Source organism: Glossina fuscipes, unplaced genomic scaffold (assembly GCF_014805625.2).
Source record: "Glossina fuscipes isolate IAEA_lab_2018 unplaced genomic scaffold, Yale_Gfus_2 112, whole genome shotgun sequence".
NCBI lineage: Eukaryota > Metazoa > Arthropoda > Insecta > Diptera > Glossinidae > Glossina > Glossina fuscipes.
The window spans coordinates 1,586,879-1,606,746 of NW_023998455.1; the positions used below are offsets into that span (position 1 = coordinate 1,586,879).

The 19,868-nt window shown below is 35.9% G+C and overlaps 1 protein-coding gene across 1 annotated transcript in view; it reads left to right on the top strand.

The window, feature by feature from the left end:
* The window catches only part of LOC119639112 (toll-like receptor 5), an 81,616-nt gene extending 61,748 nt beyond the window's left edge, over nucleotides 1–19,868 (top strand). Inside the window, exon 2 of the mRNA XM_038036321.1 lies at nucleotides 17,753–19,868. Coding sequence (XP_037892249.1) covers nucleotides 17,753–19,044 — 1,292 coding nt within the window. The 3' untranslated portion in view covers nucleotides 19,045–19,868. The remainder of the gene's footprint in view (nucleotides 1–17,752) is intronic.

Genomic DNA, 19,868 nt, shown 5'->3' on the forward strand with positions numbered 1-19,868 from the left:
AGGTTGTCGCATGCGCAATGTCACATGGACGTATGTATTTTTCAATGTGTGCGGAACATCAAAGTGGAAACGACGTCAATGCGACAGCTAACTAAGACCCTGCACAAAAGTATTATGATGACGGCAGTTACATAAAAAGAGGCGCTAGTTAGGTTCCCTTTTCCCCAGAGTGAAAAGTTTGGAGCATACATAATCTCTCGTATCTGGTTCACCATCTTCAGCATAATGAGATGTAGGAGCGTCTCACATGCCGGGATTTATCACTTGGATACCACACTATGAACCTAAGGGGCTCGTCTAACCCAATCATATTGGGTGCTGTACACGTAAAATTCGAAAAGGGTATGCTCGCCTTTGAAATTACCCACCAGGAGGTAAGTGGATGGGTCTTTCCCATCTTTCCAGATAATTCCACTTTCACGTCGAAAGTATATAATTAATATTCTCCTTTCTTACTCTCCTACCTATAACACAACAATTCACTACAACAACTTTCGAAATTTCATCGAAAATAATTACTAGGAGAGACATTCACACAGTTTTTCCACATACACCGAAACCCTTTTCGATATGCAAGTGTTTTTTCGCAACCTATAACAAAACATGAGTTATATCCTAATTAGAACGCACTAAGCTTCTGAATGCAATCAAAATCGACTTCTTCGAAATACTTACGTTCTTACCAAGTCACTATTGAAGCGCTTGAACGAGAAAAGGCAATGAATATTCCCGAATTCATTGATTTCATTTACGAAACATTTCTCTTGTAATTATGCATGAAAACTTGACTAAGACGCGTTTCATTCGTGGCATTAAGAATTTATAACAAAATTTAATTTTTAATACTTTTGACAACGAGATTTTAGTTTCTTGTTACAAAATATAAATGCAAGCAACAGTTTGCAAACGCTGACGCGCGCATACCTCTAAATAATGTAATAAAATGCTTTACCGCAGAAGAATGAATGAATCTGAATTTAACTGTCAGCCCTCCAGCACTTGGTTGACAGACTATTTTATAGTGAATTTTATGCTGATTCAGTGGAAAACTCATTCCATTTTCTCATGCATTTCGCAAAGACAAACAGCTAATATTGCATTGCACAGCCGCGGAGTGAGGAGAAGAGATTTCAAAAAATGCGATATAATTTGTTTATCAGTTTTTGTACTCAATGATAATTACACTCTAGTATCATTGACATAAAATCAAGGCCGTTGCCCTAAAGCTTTCTAAAAATTATGATTTCATTTATTTCACTTTCAGAAAAAATATTTCAAAGAAATCATCATAAATGCAAAGGCATTAGGCAATTAGCGGTCAAGTGCGTGAAAAGACTTCATAACAAGGATAGCAATACTGAGAATAATTCATCTTCGATAAACGAGTAACGGCTTTAATTGTAATAAACTTTGCCTAACCATTTGTCATTTGTCATTATTTTCAATCACTGAGTATCTTTACATTCGAACAAGTGAATGATATAAAAAATCTCCGCGGTTTTTTTGCCACTTAGTTAGTTGTTGACGCCTGCCTATATATCGGACAACGCTCAGCTGATTGTCTCAAACGACCATGTGCTTTGAAGTTGACATATTTTCTGAGTATAGTTTTCTAATTTATTGTTCCTTTTGCACTGTTATATAGATTTGAAAGTTAGTGAAGTATCTGAAGAAATACGCCATGTAATGCAAACAAGCAAAAACATGTCGAAAAATTTGTAAAGTGTACGGTGAGAATGAGTGAACCAGGGGACCAGGAGTACATTTGTTCGAAATTTCGATATCAAAGATCCACTTTGCTCTGATCGGCCCATCACTGAAATAGTCAATGAAATTTTGCATCTGGTGGAGCAAACTGTCAGGAAATAGCTGAGGCACTAAACATCACCCACATAACAGTTCGGCGTCATTTGAAAAGAGCAGGCTACAGAAATAAGCTTGAAGCCGCGGAGACTTTTTATATCACCTGTCATAATAAATCAAGAGATAATTATCTTACATCTAATAAATTGTTCATTATTGCTCTCTATGCGAAGGAAAACAAATTAGGTTAAAAGATCTTCTCCTCGACTGATAGCAGACTAATGTTGATGTGTTCCATTTCGTGACATTGAGTCATTTAAAGAAATTTCAGGATTGCAAGTCTAAAATCCAAGTTTGGCCATTGCGAATTCAAAGACACAAGAAAGGCTGAATGATCATGAAACACCTGCTACAAAGCCTGACCAAAGCTTTTTTAATACCAGCACTACGCTTCGCAATCTGAAGGTGAGTTGCCTGACTGATTGGGTGCAAGACTTCTTTAGTTTAATTTCTTTACCTAAGAGCCAAACCCCAAACTTGTGTAGCGAGCATAATGTGTCTTAATTTACCTCTCCCTTGTTATTGTCATCTAATATTTTACTCGACATGCTGTCAACGTTGTAACCTTGATTTCTAATCAAATATGCCTAAGAAATAAATATCATCATCTTTTTCACTTAACTGAGCAAACTAACTGTCGTTGATTCGCTGACTCACCAGCTGAGAATAAACGGCTGAGAAATCAATTTTTTTTTCATTAAATTTTTAATATAAACATCAGCACAATTTTAATAAATGACACAGAGTGACATATAATCATCGTCAAGCTAAGCTTGTATTTGAATTCGTTCGATTAAGCTTCGAAACCAATTTAACAGAGATTGGCAACTAACTTTACTAACTTCCTACGATTGTAGCCCTTAACTGGATAGAACAAAAAAGCGAGTTCGCTCATTACGCTCGATAGTTGTAATCGATGCTTGAATCACTAAACCTGTCCTTATGTGCTCTTAAGATATCGCTTATACAGCTTGCTTGATGAACAGAAGGAAAGCGATTTAAACTATAGGTCATCTTTGGCGGGGACGAAAGCATAAAATATATCGAGTTCATACTTGAAGCAGTTTTGGGTCTGAGTGCGTCGTAGGCGACTGTCTGTTATGAATGCTTAGTGCTAAGTCATGATGTAATGTCGCATAAAGCAACATAGACATCATGGGCTAAAGGGGACCATAGGCTGGGCGGGTATGGAAAGTCCCAACAGTGTAAGCGATGGTTGTAATAATTTGAAGAGAGCCGAAAATACGGCACTCTTTCCACATCTCACGAATTAGCTTGCCCAGCGATGGTCGGTCTGGTACCCCTCCAACCCTCCTAAAGTGGCACTTTCGAGTTGCCCTGAAATTTAATGCAGTTAATAGTTTTCCATAGATAGACAGGAAGGATGTAGACAGTATACATTAGATAGAAGTGGCTCTAGGGAGGTTCCTAGATTGTTGTTACTGTGTCCGAAATGCTTCAAAGAAGCATTCATTTCAAAGTGCATGAGCTATGTGAGCTATGGGTAACTATTCTGTATACCCGGGCGACACGCGCTAATCACCGCCTATGGTTTAAGATACGAATATTACCGACCATTATTCTCGATCGGATTTTTCGATCAATTGCCAGATCAATGGACAGATTTTCATTTATTGGTTATAGCAACTTTTCTTCATTAATCTTTTGACTGAATCGGCGAATTCCGCTAGTCAGACTGTTGCGATTACAAACCATTTCTATGGCTGCCTTAAATTAATCTGTGGTCCTATTATAGGCTCAACATGAACACCATTGTAATATTAATAGCGCTGCCTTGGTAGGGAAGTAGATAAGAGTCGCCACTTGCGAATCGGTGTTTGCGGGTTCAAATCTGACCCTACTTGATGTCGTAGTGAGTGCTCAGTAAATAAAAGCATAGTATGATACTTACCGATTGAGCACACACCCAACACGCTGTAACTTCCCATCCACATTTCTTTCTGACCACCCCCCTGTTTGATTCCCGGTGATTGATCACATTAAAATAAGGGAAAAATTACGAAAACAAAACACTTGTATGGCTTGAATAAGTCTATAATCCCAGTAATAGATTCAAGTTGAAAACTATCGTTTGCCAAACGCTTTCCGTGTCAATCGAATTCAGTTCGATAGCCTTGAAAGATTGAATGCCTTCAATGGCGATCCTAAAGCATATTCGACGATCTTCGTTTGACATATGCACTTGTTGTACCGATTGACATCATAAATGTCATTCCATAGGTAGCGTTCACGTTGTACTTAAGAGCGAACAATTCAACTTAAAATTCGTCCTGTGTACCTTCCGCCTAAAATGAAAGGAGGACACAGTTATCGCTATATAAAGAGAACAGTGGGCGTATTCACCATCATCAGATGTACTCAACTGACGACACGTGCGTATGTGTGTTCGTGTGTGTGTGTGAATTTCAAAAATTAAATTCATATGCTAGAAAAAAATTGTTCCCTTCTTCATGAGACTTACTTGCTACGTTTTTCCCTTTTCCGGGTTTTTGTTCTCCATCTCCCTTTTTCCTTCCCACTTGTTGTTCTTTTGGTTTTGCTTTGCATATTCCTGTTCTTCTTCCGATTTAATTCGCACTTTCTCTTTTCAATCCTCATCTTCACTCTCCTTTTTGTAAAGCCTGTCTGTCTTCTGTCATCCTTCTTCGCTGCCTTCTTCTGCTTCATTTTCTTCTTTTTTCCCTCATAATAAGATAATATAACAGAAGCACAGTTACCTTTCTTCATGTTAATGGCTTTACTCTACTCTTCTTACACTTATCCTGTCATTAATAATAGAAGAAAATTTTCTTTCATTCGTTTTTAAACTTTGACAAAATTTCATTACTTTAACTATAATATTATGAAAAATGAATAACAACAACAACAACACAATAACACAGGCAATCGCATAAGAATGAAAAATAACAACAACAAATGTCATGTTAAAGTTTACGAGAAAATATTCCTTTTTCGATAAAGTAAAAGATTTTCGTCGTGGCTTCACTTATACCGCATAGTCATCCTTTGAGGAACTGGTTGCAATCGGTTTAAAGCGATTGTAATTGTCTAACAATAGTAATTTTATAAAAAGCTATTTATTTAGAAACTCAACTTATATAGCATTGAATGTTTCAACAATAACAGCAGTAACAACAACAACAACACTAATAACAATGAAATGAACGACCAACTGAATGACTGGTTGATAATATGAATCTATAGTTGACTGATAAACTAAGGCTTAAAGCGTTTACTATGTAAATGTACACTGCACTTGTATTGTGATGTGTGTACGAAGGCATGCATTTATACATATGTATCTATTATATATGCAGATATCTATGCATGTGGTTGTGCATTTACTTAACTTTCAAACACAGTTTAGTTGGAGTGTGCAACACTTAAGTGCCTGTGGCAGTAAACTTTTCATTCTGATACGGTACCATTGTGTTCTATATACTTAAACTTACATCTATGTATTTATCTGTATATATGTGCGTGTGTATGTGTATATATATACATATTTAAAACTTTAGTACTAGTAGTGTTTGTTAAGCGAACTTATGTGCATACACACATGTAAACATATACATCCAGCAAACATTTTTTGCATAATTTCTAAAAAAAAAATTTTAAATGCATTGTGCGCAAGTGTTCGGAGAAGTTGTATACTTTTTCCAAAAGATCTCGACAGCTGACATTGATCAAATTTTGAGCGGAATCTTTTCTTATAAACTGGACCAGAGGTTTGTTTGCCTTAGGGAAAATGCTAAAAACTTACTAATATATGGGAGACTGTGTATATCTTAAAACTAATAATCAGAAGCCGCGGACCGTTTGTCATAAAAAATTGCTTTATTATTTCTCCAAAATATTTTCCTTCATGATCCATACGCTTTTGCATACGTTCAAAGCATTTTCTACTTTCCGTTTGAGACACCGGTTAAAATATGATTTTAAAATGCATTAACGACTTCTTCTCAGGAACAACACGAAGTCGTCGTCTATACCAAATAAGGACTATAAGTTGGACGACGTTTAGCATATTTAAGATGACAGATGGCACTTAGTTTGGCCAAATGTCAAAATATAAACAGTGCCCTATGCACCAGAACTTCTTTTATCTTGGCAGAAAGCACTACTTACGGAAACTAACAAATTTTTCTTCAGAAATGAACATTGTTTATAGTCATCATCTCAGGCCTTTCAATGTCCGCTTCCCATTTCAAATATTGTAAGAAAATTTGAGAATTCCCTTGGAAATAGTCTGTCACTGGCTGATTTGAAAATCTTAATAGGATTTTTCGCTATTTATCTTGAGATTTTAGTAATTTTTTGAAAGTAGGTATCGTCTGGTGGTTCGATGTCGTAATTAAACGCCTCATATAAATTCATGCGAAGTAACACGCGTTGTTATTACCACTAGCCAGCTAAGGACTTACGCAACACCCAAGAATGAAGCTTGAGGTACCCTATAAAAGATAAGTAATTCAGCATTAAATTCTTAATCGATCTAGCCATGTCTGTTCCTACAGTGTAGCTATATGTCTGTGTTAGACATATTTGTCGTTGCAAAAATTAAGGTATGACTTTTACTTTTTAATTTGTTATCTAGAATTTGGCTTTTCCAAGCTTGTAATTCTTACTCGAGCTTTCAGCATCTTTAACTTGTTTGACCGCCCAACTCATACGGCTGTGCGAAACTTCACCTACACACTTTCGATCGCAAAACAAAAGCTTCTGCTGTCTCTCACCGCTAGGAAGATTGGCATCGTCAAGCCTTGCCAGATCTCAGCCGACAACCAAACCCTTTCTCCTCGTCTGGTCTATTTAGGCTTAAGTTAATCTTCATATAAAGCCAAGTCAGGATTAGGTTTTTTTAAACAGTGGTGCAAAGACGATAAGCCTTAAGTTACAAAAAAACTATACATGGGCTTAGTCAGACCAATATTTAAGTATGCCTCTATTGTTTGGTCTACTTCCTGAAGGTTCCATGTAGATTCAATTGAGTGCATTCAAAAGCAATTTGTACCCTTTGCCCTTCAGAATTTACTCGACGACATTTTTTGGTGAGATAAATTTCACTGTTCAGAACTATTTCTCTAAGAGCTTTATTCTCATAAAACTAAGCCAAGCCAAGAGTTTTTTAACCCCGTTACAGTTCTTTGCAAAAATCTATTATTTAATTTCAATATCGGATTCGAAATCGGATTAAAATCTATCAAATCCACTCTTCTTAATACAAGCGCTTGACTTATGTATTATCCAAATTAACGTGCAATATTGTTATTTTCCTATGGTGAGAAAATTGAACTACATTTTTTTACTTCTACCGACAACGACTTAGGGGCTCTCAGCTTGGATCTGTATTTCTCTGTGCTAGATATGATAAGTAAACAATTCTAGGTGATGAGTAACGAAAATGACAAAATATTTGAGCCCCCAAAGTATACATCTTTTCACATATATAATATTTTATCGAGGAGATTATTTTTGGTAAAAAAATGTTTGCTGGTTTCATAATTGACATATGTGAATACATTTCCTTTACAGATATATGGTAGTTGTGCGAACATGTGCTATAAGGGTACCATCCATTATTTGCAAAGATATATTTTTTTTTCTTCTTCTTGGTCTTCTTTTTTTAATGAATTTTACCTTTTTTTTTTTTGTTTTTTTTTTCTTTTGTTTAGTTTTTCTTTTCTACATCCTTCTCATACAATAGACAAATATTCGGATTTCTGGTCTGAACACATCCTCCATTATCGGCTTATAAAAAGTTTATCAATATGCTGGCAACATTTGTACAGAAATTTATTAACTTGAAGCTATCGGTATCTACCAACAATGGCCCGCATTTGTTCAAACTGTACAATGGAGCACAAAACGCAAAAAAAAAACAAAGAGCATCAAATTTAGATCCCTTTACCGGAAGACTAATCTCATTTTGAATTAATTAGAAGTAATTTTGTGAAATATTTTACAATAAATTTTCATAAATTATTTTTATACTCTTTACGAACCCAAGTCATGTAAGCACTTTTTGAGGAAATATATCTAACGATCGATTATATATATCCCAAGATTAAAGTAATGAATAACATACGCCAGACGTTCTTCTGGTATCAACTAATTAATCGAAATTTTTTTAAATAACCTTAAAGTTTCCAGATCAGTTCGAAGGCCAGTCACAAACCCCGAATTAGAATACATTAGGGAAGTTGACAATCCTACGGATCGAAAGCAAGGGCAAAGTTGAAAAATCAAACTGACGATAGTAGTATGCAAGCAACACAATTATGACCGTTAGGTAAGCAATGAGTTTGGGCGACGAAAGTTAGCTTAGCTGAGAGACTTTTTTGAAAGGCTAGAGTTCTATTCCTAGGGATGTCTCTTGCCTTCTTTTCAGAAAAAACGTTTTCGCAATAGATAAATAGAAATTCAATTTCACTTTTGATAATTGGTCACAATCCGCCTACTGAACGGGTACACTCAAGCGATTCTCCACGCGTAAAAAAGGGTTAATTGTTACCTCTTGTTACGCGGTTCGCTTGAGGTTAGGGATAAAAAGATACTTGTTGCTTCCTGCTACGTGATTCGTTTTGGGATTAAAGTTTCTTTCTTCTCTCGAACGCTTCGGGAAGAAAGGTAATCTTGATTATTATGCCCTAAAAAAGATGTCTTACAATCTAGTCTGTGTTGTTTTTATCGCCTCAATAATAAGCAGGACACGATTTCTTTATCCATCCCTAGGCTTTTATAACAAATTTTACCACGATGTGACTCTTTGTCACTAGTGGGAATCATCCAAACAAACTATATACATAAACCATAGGAAGTCCAATAAGAAATAATCGAAAAGTCAAATGAGCCTCAAAAGCTCAACGTGCACGAATTAGGATTAATTGAACTTCGCTTTTGAATCGGGTATTATGGAAGCTCGGCTGGTGGATGCAATTTGAAGATATCTGATGATGAGGAATAATATTCACTCTTCTCTTCCGCCTCTTACGTTCCATATACTAAACTTCTTCTCACTTAACAAGTGAGCGAGAGTCTTAAAGCTTTTGCTTGCGGGAAGCGAATGGCTTAGTAACCCATGTGAGACGAGAGTACGGGCAATATCGTCAAAATTTTTGCGCATCGTCATCACGTGGGCTGTGTTTTGCTTATTTTCCACTACTTTCACGGCAAAGATTCTACAAAAAAAACCGATATCTTCCCATCAACCGAATCCCTTGATGCAATCACACCTTTTTCTTTGCGGTCTTTCTCACATGTTGTGGAATGACCCCTGTATCAGATGACATGTTACTACTTGCTCTTTAACTTTGCTGCTAGCCGTTTGAAGCAATCTCTCATTCTTTTTACTACTTACACTCTTTCCCAGAAAGGAGACTTGCTCCACTAACCTCATTACTCTCGATTTTTTACAGGTAAGAATCAAGCGATGCTATCTGTTTGACTTACATAAAAATCAAGTTGCAAGTTCTTGTATCCCTAAACGGTGAGTAGCTTATTTCCTTTTTTACGAGGTCATGCATCCTGTACAGTGCAGTTTTGTTTAAAGTTTAATTAAAACTATCGCATAGTTCGACCTCAACAAATGAATATTCAAAGCTATTCGCAAAAGAGGAAAGGGAGAAATGCCATCTTCTGTTCTCATAACTTTTAAAGCGTCTTGGAATGATGGCATTGCCTTTTGAAAGGGATATCATTTGCAGTGAAAACCAAGTCAAGTCGTTACAGTCGGACGAGTCCGATCCCAGATCACCTCGCGTAGTGCAATATTTCATTATATTAAGTTTGCGAGGGTGTACGCAATGCCCACAAGCACTTGCGATGGACCCAACTTTTATTTATGTAAACTTTTCTGTCCATATGTCCTTCTCATTTCATTTTGATCAACTTACAGATTGCAGTTTTTAAGTAATTTCGATGAAATTGGCTACACTGACGGATCGAACCAGTTTCTCGTTCATTCCCCACATATAATGCCTTAATTTGAATATGTGGACATATGGATAACTGTAGGGTGATATAGGACATTTAATAACAGGCCGTACCCGTTGTTGATTTCATGATAAAATACCTGAAATCATGTTTTGCTTTGATAAACGACCTTGGGAACCATTAAATGAGATTGACTTCAAAAAATAGATGGGCCAAATTTGCTGCGATCAATTAGATGCGTTGGACAACCTTTATCATAAAATATTAAAAAGTTGACTCGCGGAAACAAGTATATATGAGAAAGTCCCATCTGGCGCATCCGATTCAAATTTTTCAATTAAAAATACTTAACAATATTTGTTGGAAAATTTGGAGAAGTTTTGGTTTTTTATTAAGACTTTTGCATTTGGAGTTATCCGATCTAATCAATTTTTAATAACATTTGTTCTTGTGACCAAAACGCATTAGTAGAACAAATTTCTTCAAATTATTTCAAAAATTCAATAATGACAGACAGCAGATAAAGTTTAACAGACAGTTTAGATCCATTCCAGCAAACGATTCGTAATCATTGATAGAATAAAGAACATATAATCCATTTGAAGTCCGTCCGGACTAATTGAATTAATATGCTTTGAACCATGCCTGCTGTAGGGTATAAAAACTTTCGAAAATAGGACCATTTAAAGCCAAGCAAGCATATAGAATAGTCACATAAAACAAATGATTTTCCTCGAAACTTTTCCAATGCTTATAATGTCCGTACGGCATATCTTACACTCATACGAAAACGCACTTTTCTTTAATTGCGAATATTACTGGAAAAAAGAAATTAAAAAAAAAAAACCAAAAACCACAAAGATTGAATTTTCTTTTCCCCTTTATTTCTTCTTTTAAAATACGTATTTTAAGTGTTAAAGTGTAAGAGGTAAAGATAAAATTACTATAGACAGACAGGACCCTACACTACTTCGCTTAATACGGTTATTCATATAATAACTTTGAAAAATAGATTGTTATATGGGAACTAGTCGAAGAAATGATCCGATTCGAACCATTTTCAAAGTCAGCGATATGTCTCACAAATTGCGGCCATCGAACACAAGGCAGACAGATGGACCGACAAGCTTCGCAGCAAGATCGATTCAGATAGTTGAGCCGGTTGGTAATATAATGCTTTGGTCTATCTGAAATGCTTGCTGATGTTGCATACATCCGTACTACTAATTTAATATACGTTTGCATCACAAGTGGTGTAAGATATAAAAATCTGAACAATTTCTACAGAAGCTAAGAAACATAAACCCGTGCAATGCACACTTAATGAACAGGAAACAACATCGATTGTCTGTTAGCAAAATTGCATGTCAGCTTTCCTTTAGAAGTGGATTATGGTCTTCTATTGGATGCTATACGAGATTGTGTTGTGTGGGCTAATATAGTTGAAGTAACGTAACACTCTGCCACTATTTGTGATATGGAGCACATTAAGTTTATGCGGATGCGTGCAATGTCCAAATGATACCGATCAATTGAGAATCACTTTCTGAATTCATTTAAGCTTGTGTGTGTTTTGTTTTTCGTATGCAATTTGCTATCTTTGCGATATTGAAATGAAATTCAGTGCGCTTACAAGGACGATCACTAGTAAATCGGACTACTTTTACGTTGTTTTCTCCGTAATCATATCCCAATACAAATAAATACAAAGAAATATACTTCTTCAAAATAAAGAATTCAGCGATATGAGTCCAAAAAAGGGGGTTCGGCAGTTAAACTAATACCGACTTAAGGACGTGCTTAAATCGATTTACAATTTAATGCTAATCAAAAGTACTACGTATTTTGTGGGGTCTCTGTTGTTTCCTTCTGGACGTTGCAAACGTTTTGACACATCCTTCCTATGATGTGTATAAAGTAAACTTTTTTGATGACTCTATGCTCTAATATGTATGTACATAATGTAAAGCATGAAAAGTTCTGTTCTATTGAAAAAAGAGACCTTTTCTTCCCCTAAGTGAGGTTCGGTTCGAAACAGATTAGCTGGAGAGCTTCTGGAGAGAAAGTATGCAGAAAACATTATATTATATAATAATAGGATTATTAGACTTGAGATGAAATATCGCATGCTACAAATAACACATATCACTCGTCGATCTATCAATAGTCAAAACTGTCAAAGGCTTAAAGATATGAAATCTGACAATTTTTTTTTTTTTTTGCAGGTGAAATCTCTTGCCTGTCTCTTGCAAGAAGATTAAGTTGAAGTTTCTGTCGATATCTACAATTTCTTATCAAAAACTATTTTTATTTTCACTTAAGCTTAGTATGCAATAGCATGCATATCTGGAAATCCTATAGAAGTTTAAGCACATTTTTGTTAAACGTTCTTGCATTCTTTCTATTTCTCATTTATTCCTCACCGCAAAGTTGCATCTGTTTGTTTGTTGTGGACAAAAAAAAAAAAAAAAAGCAGAAAAAACAAAATGTAATCATTGATAGAAAAAAACCTCATAACCATAAATTGTCTGAATAAATTTTTTTATATTGCTGCCGTTACACAGCTATTTGCAAATATTCTAGTTTTTCTCCTTTAACTGTTGTAAAAAAAAAAAAAAAAACATCAAAAAAAATAGAGGGAAAAAGAAAATGTTGCAAAAAAAGACTACAAGAAAAACTTTGCATAGAGGGAGTGGTAAACAATTTGTTGCCGCAAAATATGCAAAGTTGTGAATTCGAAATATCTCAAGCCTCAAAGCTTCTATGGGAGAGCATCTATAGCGTTGTCTAAGTAAGGAGCGCAACAACAATAACTTATTGCCGACACACTGCATACTAGTTCTCCGTTTTCTTTTTCCAATTTTTCCTTTTTTCTTGTCTATTTATCGCCAACAAATTGGAAAGCTGGCATAAAAACGACATAAACACCAAAAACTGTTATGATTACAAATGACAAATTAAATGACATATACATATTAAGAAAGTCGTATAGAAGTATAAAATTTTAAATAAATACGTGCATAAGCAGAGTTGCATTCCAATATTGTCTTTCTCCCTGCATCCCTGTAAAAGCAAAATTAAATTCTTAAATTTTTCAAACTATTTTTTACACAATCGTAACCGGATTCGGTACTTTTCATAAGAGAATGTTGCCATTAAAGCTATAGCTGAAATTGAAAGTCCATCGGTTGAGAATTGTAAGCACTAGAAATATAGGGCCAGCACTAAAAGATATAGATGCGGGAAAAACGCGGTAGGCAAGGTAAGGACCGAACCGCGATTTTCTTGAGGCATATAAAGAAAACGTCCTCTAATTAAACTTTCAAATTAAAATCCTTAACTATTTATAAGCAATCGCTTAAGACGCCACAAAAAAAAATTTGAAAAGGTACTCCTATCCTTAAAACTCATTTTGAGGTTTTTTATGATGTAAGGTACTTTAAGTCTATGCGGATGGAGGAGGACTTACGATAAACTTACCTTTCGCTTCAGCAACACGTTCCGAAACGATCTACGCTTGTCTGTTCATCTGTCAGTCCCTCTTTATGTCGATCACATGTCTGTGTGTATATATAGATTTCAATTTTTGATATATTTATGACCGAAAGACCCACGCTATTGAAAATACTTCGGATCGGACCACTTTTTCTACCACTTCCCATATAATGTTTGCCTTTGATAAATCGTTATAAGAAAAACGACATTATAATCCAGCAAAGCTGATCATTACACTACATCCCCTAGCACTGTTATCCGCTCGTTTTCATAATAATACACCAAAAATTACATATTATTTTTATGAAAGCCCGCATATTGCCCATGGATGTCCAAGACATCATGTGGCATAATCCACATCCGCAGTGTCCATCATAGAAAACTAAAAGCTATACTTTCCCTCCATATAGCGGCTTGCTTTTCATGATAACGTCCGCTTATATATTAAGGTCTAAGAAATAGGATTTACATGATCCAATTTCCCTGCTTTTTATTAATTTTTTTTTTTTGGTTAATTTCCTATTGTGAAGTAATTTTTATCGAAAAATAGTAAAAATTAAATATTCTTCTGAAAAATTAAATCAATTTAGAAGAAATATTATGAAAGATGAAGTGGGTTCCAAGAAATAGACCTATATGGTCCACTTAATTTTTATGTCAAATTACTACTACAAACACACCCAGGGTCTATATTAAGCCGAACGGACAGCCAGGCCTAGACTAGGATCCAGGATCAGGCAAGTATTGCATACGTCCACACGGAACGCATGTATGTGAACGTGTGAGACGGAAGGAATTCGGACGGACAGGATCTAAGCCTGCCTGTCTGTCTGTCCGTCCATCAAATAAAAGATGAGTCTAGGTTAAGTCCTTCTGGGCGCTACATTGGTTCGCATAAACTTAATCATCATTTTCTGAATCGAACTAACCCTGTCTATCAGTCCATCCGTCCGCCCGTCGGATTTCTGCCCATGTATTCGTGTGTTCAACCTAAAGATCGCAATTTTTGAGTTATTTTATTGAATAAGGTTTCCATCGGTCCGGGGATCGGTTTGGATCGGGTAGCTCAGCGGGACAAAATTAATGGTTTATTATTACCATGAATGAGAAGACAACAGAAACTTTTTTTTGTTCTTAGTGAAAAAACTGAAATAGCAGTAACAACAATTTTGAAAATTATATCCGTCTTTGACCGGATCTTCTTTGCCGAAAAGAATAAAAAAAAAAACCAAAAATTCCTACTCTATATTGTTGGATGAGCGTGACTGATTTTTTCCACTTCAGCAATGTATATATGAGAGTTTTTATCGTGTGTTATCTGTTGCAGTTTATAAGCAATGAATAAATAAAAGCAAAAAGCAGAGGAACTCCTACTTTATGACACCTTTTTGTGCGATTTCTTTCATCGTTCCGAGCAATGTTCAATAACAAGTTGCGCGCAAGAACTTTTAATGTTTTTCTGCCAACAAAAGAAGTTTTACCAAACATATTATATAGATGGGACAGACGGACATGCTTAAATCGATTCCAAATTTAATGCCAATCAAGAATATCTACATATGTACTTGGGCTACTCTATTTACAAAGCCTCTTCCTGGGCGTTTCAAATGCTTTGACAAAATGGATACACCCTTCACTGTACGAATGAGTGACGGATATAAAAAAATTTAATTTGAACCTGAAAGGATATATTTTCATATTTACTTTCTTTAATAAAGCAATTAAAAAACAGTGAATCAGATGTGCCTACGGCTTAATAAAAAAGTACACGTTTGATGTGCATACGAGTCGCGAATGAGAATTTAAATTGAATTCCAAGCATTTTCTTCTCGTTGAAAAAAGTTGCATAAAATTCCGAAAAACGGTTGAAATTTTTTGCTTTTGCTTTTTTTGCTTTTGGTTGTTTCAACTTCATAAAGCATATTCCACGAACAATTAAAAAATAAAATCGCCTTACTATTGTCGTAAAAGGGAAAAAACTCCATTATTTTAATATCTTTCTGCATATTTACTTTTTATAGGCTCCAATGTTAAAAAGTAAGGCATAGAATAGAAAAAAAATAGGTCAAAAAGTCATAGTATCTGCTCTAACATAGCCATGCCTGTCTGTCGTCTCCTTGTTCGGACTTTATCCGGAACCACTTTATTATACCCGACATCACTTGTGATACAGAGTATATTAAATTAGTGCGGACGTAAGCAACATCCACAAGGGCTTAAGGTGGACCTACCTTTTATCCACCACCGATCGATGCAGAATCATAATTTGAATTGATCTGTCGGTCTGCCCGTCTGAGGTCTTTCCCAGCAAAATTTTTGTTCAAGCTAGAACTCGCAACTTTTGAAGTATTTCGATGAAATTTGGTACAGACGAACGCTATTGAAAATGATTCGGATCGGTCCGTCCTCATATAACGCCCTCTTCTGAAAAGTCGTTATATGGAAAAAAATAACAATTTGAATAGCTGTAGTAATCAGCGAACGAGCAACCGAGTAGATAAAAATCGCGGTTATCAAGACTATGGTCTCGTGTTGTTCAAATCTCAGTGCGGCAGAGTTTACTTTAGTAGCATTGCACATTAGACTGCGGCCACCCTCATAGCACTTTCTCTTCAATCATCGTCACCGCGTTACACGAATCAAAAACATTCCATGAATGACTGCTCATATCGTGTGCCCACTTTTACGGGATTCCCTCTGCCAGTATATCGTAAATGTCAACCACGAATGTACAGTATACCACATAAGTGCATCCAAAGACACATTTTTCAAGCCATTTAATATCTTGGAACATACTTGTACGTAAAACACCTTATAAGCAGATGCATTATAGAAAAAGTGTCAAAACTTGCGCTTCCGGAAATGACATTACAAAAATACAGTCTTTTGTGCACATTTATTATTTTCTGAAAGCTATGGTATTTTCCGATGACAAAATAATTTCGTCACTGTAGGGTCTCTACAATTTCCATATGCCAATCCCTATGCGCCTATAACATCCCAGTGTAAAAAATTCTTGGTTTCGTCCTCTTTTTTATAATCTTCATGGAAAAATATTTGTATGAAAGTATATAGAGAGACCGTATACTTATGGAGAACATACCACAATTGAGGTACGTTTGCTTTCTTTCCATTCGCTGAAATCCCGATTGCCAAATCAAAATTTTATCTAGGAAAACAAATTCTGTTTCAAAATTATTCTTATTACTCAAGCAAAGAGAAATCGAAGCTTGATTTCCTTCCTAAGTTGTTCTGTGGAAATGATGAAATTTTCAACGATCTATATATAAACAGTTTTCGTTGTCATAGGTAAACTCATTGCTAGCTAGTACGTACTTTGTTCTGGAGCGAGTATCCAGCGAACTGGGGTATCAACCATAACTCTAAACTAAAACTTAACATTCATATTGAGAGGTCCGTTAATGGACCTAAGTTTCTTCTCGGGTTCCTTGGAAGGTACGACGATGCTATATCACGAATAGGTTATATACACCCACGGTTAGAACAAAATGCAGTTGTAGTGTGTATACCGAGCTACGGATACTTAGATCTTGTAGAGTCCGTTCATTGGCAATTTCTACTGTTTATGTTGGGCAGCTTGGATTGGGATCTCCTCCGCATGAGAGTAACCTAAGGTTTATTGATTTATCGCTGTTTCAAAGAAGAAGGAAAATGTTGGGCATGGTGTTTATGGCTAAATTAATGAAGGGTGATATTTCTGCTCCGGCATTGTCGGAATGTAACTGGATATGAGTACCTGAAGATATATGAATAGTCAAAGCCAACTGTGTAACAGTGTATGAATGGTAAGATATGCTCCCAGATTCGAACTCACGACCACCGTTTGGGCAATAGTAAGCCTTATCCCATGGCCTATGCGATATAGTCGCCTCAATCGGCGGAATCTTCCGCCCTACACCGTGCGTGAATCATTGATAGATTTTACCAAAACCGAATATCAGTTCTTTACAATTTTATTTACACAGTAAGAATTGTTTCCTCAACGGCTTGCCAGGTGTTGCGATCCTTCTTAGCAATGGTCATGTTGCTGTCCACTATATCACGCATGCAATTGCAACTTCTTTGTTGCTTTTATGGAAGCATGTATAGGCATCTGCGTTGTAGTTGCGGCCACATGTTAGTGAACCACTTTTTATGTAACAAGGCTTGAGCATGTCTATCAAACTTAGTTTTATATAAACACACCATTACATCAATTTTATTTAGCCAACAATGGTGGTAAGTCTCTCTATGTTCTCTTCTATCTAAAGCTGTTAACTAAATAAATTTTGTGGCAACTTTGGGATATAAGAGGACTGGAAATGAAATTTAAGTGCTTAAAAAGGCTGAGAATTTACGATGATAGAAGCTATTAAGAGCTTAGGCATCATACGCTTTCCTTCACTTAATCTCTTCTGATCGTTTCTTTTCTTTGCAGCAATCACGATGAATATTTTGGAATTTTATTTGCTACAAATGTTGGCTTTTATGTTCGGACCCAGCCTGGCCTTGAAGAGCTCATCAGCATTCGCTTATTCATCAATAACGTCATCATCGTGCGGGCCGAATTTTCCCAACAGTTGTTGGTGCGGTCACGAGGAATACGAGTTAACACTGCAGTACATTGTTAATTGCACTAATGCCGGGCTGCGGAATACAAGCGTTTTAGAATTTATGCCTGATGAGGTGCAAATTCTCATCTTCACTGGTAACAATATACCCGAATTACCCTGGAATGTATTCGGTTCGATAAATAATTATAAGAAATTGAAAATAGTCGACATGAGTAACAATCATATACGCGAAATACGTGGAAAATCGTATCATCATGTGCAGAACGTGGAACGTTTAATATTAAATCATAACAATTTGAGTATATCACGCGATGACGACGAAGTGAATCATCATCATCCTCGAGTCTTCTCCAATTTCCTCAATTTGCAAAGTCTTCATCTAACGGACGCTTTCGATGACAACACTTCGCCGCAGCTAAGCGAAGATTTGCATGACATATTCATGAATAGCCAGTTGGTGAAATTGCAGAAATTGCATTTGGAACAGAACGAGATTACAAACTTTAAGGATCGCCGTGTTTTTTGCGATTTACCCAATTTAAGGGATCTGCATTTGGGTGATAATTACCTAAAGGATATCAATTTCGAGGTCCATTGTTTAAAGAATTTACGTTTCTTAGATCTGGAAAGGAATAAATTTGAATTTGTTAAGACCCATGATCTAATGTTACTCAATGAATTGAACGAATTACCGAATCGAACCACCGAACTGGTTGTCGACTTTAATCTTAATCCATTCGTTTGCGATTGCAAGATCAGTTCTTTTCGCACTTGGATTGATTCAACGAACGTAACCGTACGTAATAAACAGGCCTTGATGTGCTATCAAAATAAAGTCGATCCCTTACCAATTACGGAATTGGATATGTCGGAATGTGCTGCCGCTGTCGCGGCCGCGACAATTATGTTTAATACTGCCACTCAAGATCATTACAGTTTATCAATGCACAGCCAGAATGGTATGGCTCGACATACTGCAACTTTAATATTCCTGTTAATCGTTTTAAGTATGATTCTGTTGGGCTTAGTCGTCGCATTGATTTACGTAAGTCGTGACAAATTGAAATTTATGATTACACCGGTATTCGATAATGTAGCCAAAAAGGTCCAATATACCTCGATTAAGGATGAAGATTGCCCCGAGGTACATGTCTAGAGTTAATTCATTAGGAACTTTAATGCGATTACGCTGACGAACATGGCCCACATATCTGTTCCATCTTAATCATATAATACTTTTTAATCATAATACTATCTATGTAAATGAAAATCCAAAACAAAACAAAATGTACATTAGTATGAATTCCCATATAATAGAACAAGAAAACAAACAAACAAAAAAAAAAAAAAAACACTTTGTGCCATTAAGTGAGATATAAGATTTAAAAAAAAGAAGTTAAAGTAAAAATATGTCTTTTCTGTTTAAATCCCTCCGACCTATATATGACATCAAAAAATCACACATATCGTATATCACACTGGAAGTGTTTTACAACAAATTAAGGCTGATGTCCTTTTCTAATCATTTCCAATTTATTATGTTATTACGAATTAATTCATTGTAGAGTCAAAGAAAAAAAAAAAAATACTTTTCGTCCGCTTAAGCCCGATCCATAAGCACACACCATTGGAGTACGATAATTTATCGCAAAGTTACTTTCATTCTGTATATCCCTCTAACCATGAAATAATATTTTTCCGAGATTTGACTGCACTTTTTTCCAACAACTCAAAACAGTGTCTGTGTTCTTATGCCATTGCGCTTAAATAAGAGGCTTGTTAGTAGGAGGCGATTACTTTGCCGAATTCAGTTGATTTCCGAATTTCGACCGAGAGAAAGAATGAAAAATTATTTCATATCAAAGCTCTAAGATCGTAGCAATGATTTAAACGACATGACGAATCACACGCAGACCTTATTCGAGAAATGTTTAAGGCGAGTCCCTTAATCACTAACTACGCACATGTTGTAGGATAAAA